A 7442-nucleotide genomic window follows, 5' to 3' on the forward strand; every position below is an offset into this window, starting at 1 on the left:
TGTGTGTGCACATGTGTCAATGGAAGAGTGGGTACAAAGCCTGCCAGCCTGTCTGCAAACAGGAGGGATGGTCAAGGTGCCCACAGGATGGATGTTTCTAGCTCTCTGATCATAGTAGGGAGGAGCCTCTGGGAAGGCTGCTGGCTGGGACAGAGGTCGTGCCAGAAGAGAGGGAGATGTGACTTTATTAGAAAAGTAAAAAACAACAAAAAACAAACCCCACAAAACACTGTGAGGAGTTGGTCCTCAGCGGATGCCTTGGTGGATGAGGCTGCTTTTGGCCGCGCTGGCCTTCTCCCGCTCCCGCCGCCGGGCAGGGTCCAGCTCAAAGCAGCGCCACAGTCGCAGGGTCTCATCTGCTGCTGCGGATGCCACTGTAGCCCCATCTGGGCTCATGGTCAGACTGAGCACCCGGGCTGTGTGACCTGGGATGTGAGGAGGAAAAAAGTGAGAGCAATACATAGGATGGTAGGTACCTACAAGCCCTCCAATTTTGAGAGTTTTTGTAACGTTAATTGAGATAATTAATAATTCACATACTATAAAATGCATCCTTTTAAAGCATATAATTTATTGGTTTATAGTATATTCACAAAGTTGTGCAACCATCACAATGATAATTCACTCCATAAAGACAGTCACTCCTCAGTACTCTCTCCTCCCAGCCTCTGGCAACCATTAATCCGTTTTCTGTCTCTGCATTGCTTCTACTGGACATTTCATACAAATAGTCATACAGTGTGTGCCCTTTTGAGTCTGTCACTTAGCACCTACCTTTCAGCTCAGCCACCTTGGCCATGGTTGGGTACTTCCAAATAACCAGCTGGTTCTGGGCAAAGCCGTGGCCTGAGATAAGCTCCTTGTAGTGGGGAGACCAGAGGATGGAGCACACCTGCGGACAGGAAATGGCACGGGCATGACACACACAGAGCCAGGACTACTCAAATCACAACCGCATCCACCGCGGTGTTAGGCACTCCCAGAGGCTACAGACTCAGACTTGAATGACTGTAGTCCTTACAAAACCCTTTTGAGAGTTAGAATTGTTAACCATTTTACAGATGAGGAATCAGTTGGAAGGACGTTCAGTACGTTGTCTAAGCTCACACACAAATTAAGTTGAACTCTGGCTCCAGAGCCTGAGGCTCGAATAAAGCAAAGTCTGCATGTACTGGGCAGGGGGGTGTCAGGAGAGGAAGCTGCAGCACTTGTAGGGAGACCCACCTTTGAGCTAGGGCCTCAAATATCATTCTAAAACATTTGGATTATACACTGTAGGTAATTGGGAGCCCTTGCAGGGCTTGCGGAGGACAAAAATAGACTACCCAGACCAATATAGAGGACAGACTGGAAGCGATAAAAGACCAGTGCTGTGAGTCTCCACAGGAAGAAGGATGAGGCCGAGGGGAGGGGACACATGTGAATGATACTCTGAGGGAAAACTGACTTATCTTGGTGACTAGGTGAGGAAGATGAAAGAGTCTTACTTGTTCTGATTTCTTAGTATCCTTTTCAAATGGCAGAGGAGGAACACACATTTCAGGGAGGCAAGGGGAAGCGACGAGTTTAATTTGGGACATACTAGTGTGGTGCCACGTTATAGAACATGGGGTTAGAGACAGACTGGCTGTGGACTGTTGAAAATGTGTGTCTGGAGTTCAAGGGTGACATCTGAGCTTGGAGATCATGCCAGTATTGCGTCGGTGAAGCCATTGGAGGGGAGGAGGTTGCCCAGGAAAGCTATACAGAATAACACATCTGGGAGTGAGGCTGGAATAATGAAAACTACCTGGGAATGGGCATCCACGGCACTCAGACAGGCCCCAGAGCAGACGTTCCAGATACGAATGTGTCGGTCACTTGTGCCCCCGCCAGTTGCCAGGACGTTGGACTGCCAGGGACACCAAGCTACAGCCTAGGTGGGATAAAGGTGAAGTCAGCAGGTACTAGAGCAAGACAAGGAGTTATCGGGCACACAGATTAACTCAGTCCACTTTCACCATCCCATGTCCTCTTAACAGTCCCCAGGTTCTAGGTGAGAGTGCAGAGGCCCGGCCCAGCCCCACTCTCACCTTGACAGCCCCTTGATGCTGGGTGAAGGTCTGCAGAGGAACCCAGCCGCCCTCTCCAGGAGCACTAGGCCACACGTTGACCAGATTGTCGTTGCCGCCACTGGCTAGATGCCTTCCATCCGGGGCCCAGCGCAACCCACACACTTCCTGGCTGTGGCCACTCAGCGTGGCCACATGGTGTTCCGCTACCCGAACGTCATGGTGGTGGATGTGGCCGGAGCGTGAGCCACTGCCGGAGGAGAGAAGGGAACCAGGTCCTGCAGCAGTGCCAAACAGGTGGCAGGCCAGAGCTGCTTCTGCACAGTGTACAGTCCAGGGAGAGGGGGCCAAAATCTGATTTTTTAACAGATTAGCAAAGCCACTGACCTGGACAGGATATAGCTATTCCAACAGAGGGAGCCCACTCGGGCAGAATGACTGGTCATGTTTCGAAGCCGTTTCTGCTGTTGCACATCCCATAGCTACAGAGAGAGAAGACCATGAGGATCAGGACTTGGCATTAACATCGTCCTGCTGGGCAAGCCCCCTGGGTCTGGGGACAACAGAGCTGCAGCACCAGGACAAGTCTCACCTGCACCTCGGCACTGCTGGTGCCCACAGCCAGGTAGTTGCCCTCTTTGATCCAGGCCACAGAAGATATATAGTCCCCAGGCTGCTCCATTTGCAGCAGCTGCAAAATGTCACCAGTGCTAGCACTCCACAAGTATACACTGTTGTCCAAAGCCACAGCCAGCACATTCCCAGAGCTCCAATCCACAAGGTTCAGGTCTGCCAGAGGGGGAAGGGAAGAGCATGAGCTGTCTTGTTTGCCTTGTCCCTCTCTCTCCCTCTTTCTCCATCCGCCGGACAAGGAGAAGACTGCACTTACAGTAGTCATTCCGGATTTCAGGGGCATCCAGGATGCGGTCTGGCAGGGAAGGAATGTAACGACAGGTCTTCCTGCTGGAGCCCGGCGTGGCCTTCTGGCTATAGAGTACTTTTAGTCTGTTCTGGTAACCTGTGGCAACAGAGTGGGTCTAGACACCGGGAGGATTGACACTTGCGCATGCCTTTAGCCAGGAAGGCCAGATAAGCACTTCCTTCCCCTCAATCTTAGGTGGAAAAGGCAGACAGCCATCTCACCCACCCTGAGCCCTGGGGATAGAATGACGTCTTACCCTCTGGGGCATTTTGTGGTTTTCCACTGAGCCGAAGGATCTTGGCTTCCTCCATGTCAAAACCGTTCAGATTCAAAGCCCATGCTTTCTGATGTTCCTGGCACATAAGGGTGGGGATGAGGTGGCGGTATTATCTAGATTTCACAGACCAGTTTCCTGCCAGAAGTCCCCTGGGACACATACCTTCTTGGTGGGCGTCTCACTGTTGTCAGGCTGGTTCTCCTTGCTCAGGAGGAAGCTAGCCACCTCCATCTGGGAAGCATTGCGATGGGGGATATAGCGGTCACCGCCAGGTTTGCTGGGAGTGGTCTGAAGCTTGGAGCTGGATTTGCCTGGGACAGGGGGAGGGAAGCCAGACTGTCAGACCCGACTCAGGGGGAGGAGGCGTGAAGGCTGCTTCAAGCCCTTGCCCTCCCCTCCCCCGCGAACCGCCGCACCCTACTGACCGGGAGTTCGGCCTGGGGTCCTGCCGGCGCTGTGGGATCGGTTGGCTGCCCGCATAGGCGAGGGGGCCGGCCCCGCGGCTTCCTTCGCTTTGCGCTGCCAGCGCGCAGGGGGTGCATTGGGGATGGGTGTATCCAGCTGCAGCAGCGAGTGCAAGTCACTCTCGAACACGAACTGGGCCATGGGAACGTCTGGAGCGAGAGGGTTCCTTGCAGGGGCTGCCTGCTGAGCCCCAGAGTAAGATAGGCGACCGTGCTCTGGGGCGGCCGACCACAGTCAGGACCACCCTGGCCGCAGCCCTTCCCGGCGCAGCACCCTCGGCCGCGGTCCCAGACCGGTTCCCTTAGTCCAGCCGTCTCTCACCGTCAGTTTAGAGCAGGTTCCGATCCCAGACCGGCTTTAGCAGTGAGGACTTGGACAACTTAAACTCGCCGCTCCAAGCACTCATTGGCTCCTTCAAAATCCAACCGTCGCAACAGTCGCCCTAGCCCATTGGCCTCCACGGCACAGGGGGCGGGTCTTCCGGCGGAAGCTCCAGATCTCACGAGAGTCCAGCAGGCGAGCGGGATTTGAAGGCAGCTTCTACGCCACCAGGTGTCGGGAGACGCGGCGGGATGGGGCGCGCCTGGGGGCGGGGCCTGCGCTGGCTGCCTTCCCCTATTGGTTTCATTCATTCCTCAGTCTCCCCCGCACCCGTCCTTCACGCTTCATGCTTGAGGATAGTTTTTATGATACGAAGTGCGGAACTTGGTGGAATGCCCTAAAGCACTTAGCCTGTTTAGAGAAGGCAGTGTAAGGCAGTGGCCGACCAGCCGGACCGAAGGCAGGCAGGCGGGTTGGGAGTGGGGTGCTGCAGGCGTTGATTGAGAAACTTAGACGAGAGAAGGCCGGAGCGTCCATTGTTAGCTTAGTGCTTGAGGGAACACTACTAGAAGGAAGAAGTGCCTGTGTTTGTTTTCAAAAACTGTTTTGTTTGCTGTTGTTTAGAAACAAGGAAAATGAGGCTGAAAGAGGGGTGAATTCCTTTTTTCTTATCAAGAAAAAAGATCAGGATTCAGACCTGCCCATCTGGGAGATAAGATTGGATAGCCCTGTGAGGGAAACTGGGGCTGACCCCTATGGAGCTCAAGAGATGTCAGGATTTTTAGAGATCCACGAGTCTAATCTGCGCATGGTGCATCTCCCCATCCCAGCAACGCACCTGTATTTTACAGATGAAGAAACCGCAGCCCCGAAGGATTTGTGCAAGGTCACATGCTGGTGGGAGTCCAGATCTGACTCCTGTTCAATAGAGTGCTCTAACAGTGACTTCAGTGAATTGTATGACATACTTAGAGCTGAAGCAGCAATCATAAAAATGATAATGGGCACCATTTACTGACCATCTGCTAACTATGATGTTTAAAGAGTTTACGTACATTACTGCAGGTAATCCTTAATCCCATAAGGCAGAAACTTTATTCCCTTTTTACAAAAAAAAAAAAAACCAGATCAGGGAAATGTTCGAAACTTGCCCAAAGACACACAGCCAATAATAATTAGTGGAGCCAAACTAACTAACCTCAGAATCTAACCATATTCTACACTGTCCTAGAAAAAGGCTAGGGAAAAACAAAAATCAATTGTTAGCCTAAAATCAGTTCTGATGATGACAGAAAAAATTTTGGAGTTTTCACCCAAATGATATTGTTATTATCTTTAATTTTGAAGCATTCATGTTATCTCTTTCCAGTTACCTTGGAAAACAAGGATTTATGTGTCCTAGGGTTGGAAATGGGGCGTCCCTGAGCCCTAGAGGACATAAAAGGAGTCAAGCTGGTCAGGGCCATAAATGTTAAGCTAAGGAGTTTGGACTTTTATCTGCTAGGCATTGTGGAGTCAATGAGAGTCTCTAAAGGCATGGCCAGCAATTTGCAGTTTCTGGAGGGTCACCGTAGAGGAAAAGAACAACAGGGTAAATAAGGGTACAACTTCAGGGAATTTGAACCTTGAAAAGTAAAGGAATGACAGGGCTTCTTTGGTGGCTCAGTGGTAAAGAATCAGCCTGCTGGTGCAGGAGACACTGGTTTGATCCCTGATGCAGGAAGATCTCACATGCCATGGAACAACTAAGCCTGTGCACCACAACTACTGAGCCTGTGCTCCAGAACCCAGGAGCTGCAGCTACTGAGCCCACACGCCACATTACTGAAGCTTGAGTGTCCTAGAGCCTGTGCCACAATGAGCAGCCCGTGCACTGCAGCTAGAGAGTAGCCTCTCTGTGCAACTACACAAAAGCCCCCACAGCAACAAAGACCCACCACAGCCCAAAAATTAAGTAAAATTATTTTTTTAAAAGACAATTAAAAAAAGGACTTTAATTTAAAAAATAAAAACAAAGGAATGGCAGAAGCCAGTGGAAACTGTACTGACATGGACCTTGAAGTAGGAGGAATTCTAATATGCAAAATAGTCGAGTGGTGACAGAAAAGGTCAGAGTTGGCTATTGAGAAATAAATCATGGGTGACCTTGGAGAGAAAGGGATCAGGGGAGGGGGTGCTCGGGTTTCCTTTGGAAGGGGTTGCAGAAAGGAGGGTGGGGAGAATATGGAGGCAGCAAGCATGGGCTACTTGTATAAGAAATTTGAGAGTGGGAAAGAGGGCAGTTCATGGGAGCTGGAGGGAATGCCAGCACTAAGATCCTATGCATCTTTTATTTAAAATTTTTATTTTTGGCTATGCTGGGTCTTTGTTGTTGCCCAAGGGCTTTCTCTAGTTGTAGAGGAGGCTACACGTCGTTGGGTCACCTGAGCTTCTCATTGCAGTGGCTTCTCTTGCTGAAGAGCAGTCTTGCTAAAGAGCAGGGGCTCTAGGGTGCTTGGACTCAGCAGTTGTGGTGCACAGGCTTAGTTGCCTCGAGGCATGAGGGATCTTCCTGGACCAGGAATCGAATCAGTGTCAACTGCATTGGCAGGTGGGTTCTTATCCACTGGACTTACAGGGAAGTCCTGCCTATGAATCTTTGAAGGTGAAGGCAAAAGAGCCAGAGGAGATAGAAGAGGACAGGCAATGGCCTGTTGGTAGAGCAAAGTATCTGGATACCTGATGAGCTGCTTAGATAAGGGAACTCTTACCTAAAGGACCTGAGGGAGAGGGTATGGAGGGAATAAAATATAGGTAATATTCACGGGGTGGAACAGTCCAGTTGGGATAATAATAAAGATAACTCTGTAAATGCTGAGTATTTACTGTGTGCTTGGCATTGTATTAACACTTTTAATTCTCACATAGCAAAATAGTAGAAGAGAATAAGATCGGTTCTAAAGAGCCAAACTAAAGATTTAGAGGTAAAGAGTGAGATGAACAGGAAGATCAATTTGGAGGCAACATACAGGCTGGATTGAGGGAGAGAGACTGGAGGCAGAGGCCGTTGGTAGAGGCTGTAATAATAGCTCAGTGAAGATGGAGAAGAGGATACAGAATTTGGTAAGTAAAAGGGGTTAAGGACATGATGGCTGAATTGGTGTAGAGGCGAGAGTTTCAGTGGTTTGGTTCTTAGTCCTAGTTTTGAGTCCCTAGGAGTCGAGTTGGAGCCTTGAATGTGGCTTGGGGAAGGAAATATGGAAAGTGAGTATACTAGGTGTCATCATTTGTCCCGTCCAGGGCCACATTCATCCTGCTCTGCTCTGTGCCCTGTGAGGCTGACTTATATGGCCTGCGTCAGTGGACTCCCCTGGGCTCTGGTTTCTGTTTGTATTTCACCAATAGGAGGATGTTATGGGTTAAATTG

At 50.4% G+C, this 7442-nt stretch overlaps 1 protein-coding gene across 1 annotated transcript; it reads right to left on the bottom strand.

Annotated features, from left to right (window-relative positions):
• Positions 1-167: 167 nt before the first annotated feature.
• On the bottom strand, positions 168-4153 carry CDC20 (cell division cycle 20). Its single transcript, XM_027537532.1, has 11 exons — positions 4037-4153; positions 3676-3864; positions 3413-3561; positions 3230-3326; positions 2941-3069; positions 2644-2840; positions 2439-2533; positions 2073-2301; positions 1790-1915; positions 775-892; positions 168-425 (listed from the first exon to the last, which is right to left on the bottom strand). Exons 2-11 carry the CDS (start codon positions 3854-3856, stop codon positions 247-249), a joined length of 1500 nt encoding a protein of 499 aa, XP_027393333.1. The 5' UTR covers positions 3857-3864; positions 4037-4153; the 3' UTR covers positions 168-246.
• Positions 4154-7442: the final 3289 nt, after the last annotated feature.

The sequence above is a fragment of the Bos indicus x Bos taurus genome, chromosome 3, assembly GCF_003369695.1.
Source record: "Bos indicus x Bos taurus breed Angus x Brahman F1 hybrid chromosome 3, Bos_hybrid_MaternalHap_v2.0, whole genome shotgun sequence".
Taxonomy (NCBI): domain Eukaryota; kingdom Metazoa; phylum Chordata; class Mammalia; order Artiodactyla; family Bovidae; genus Bos; species Bos indicus x Bos taurus.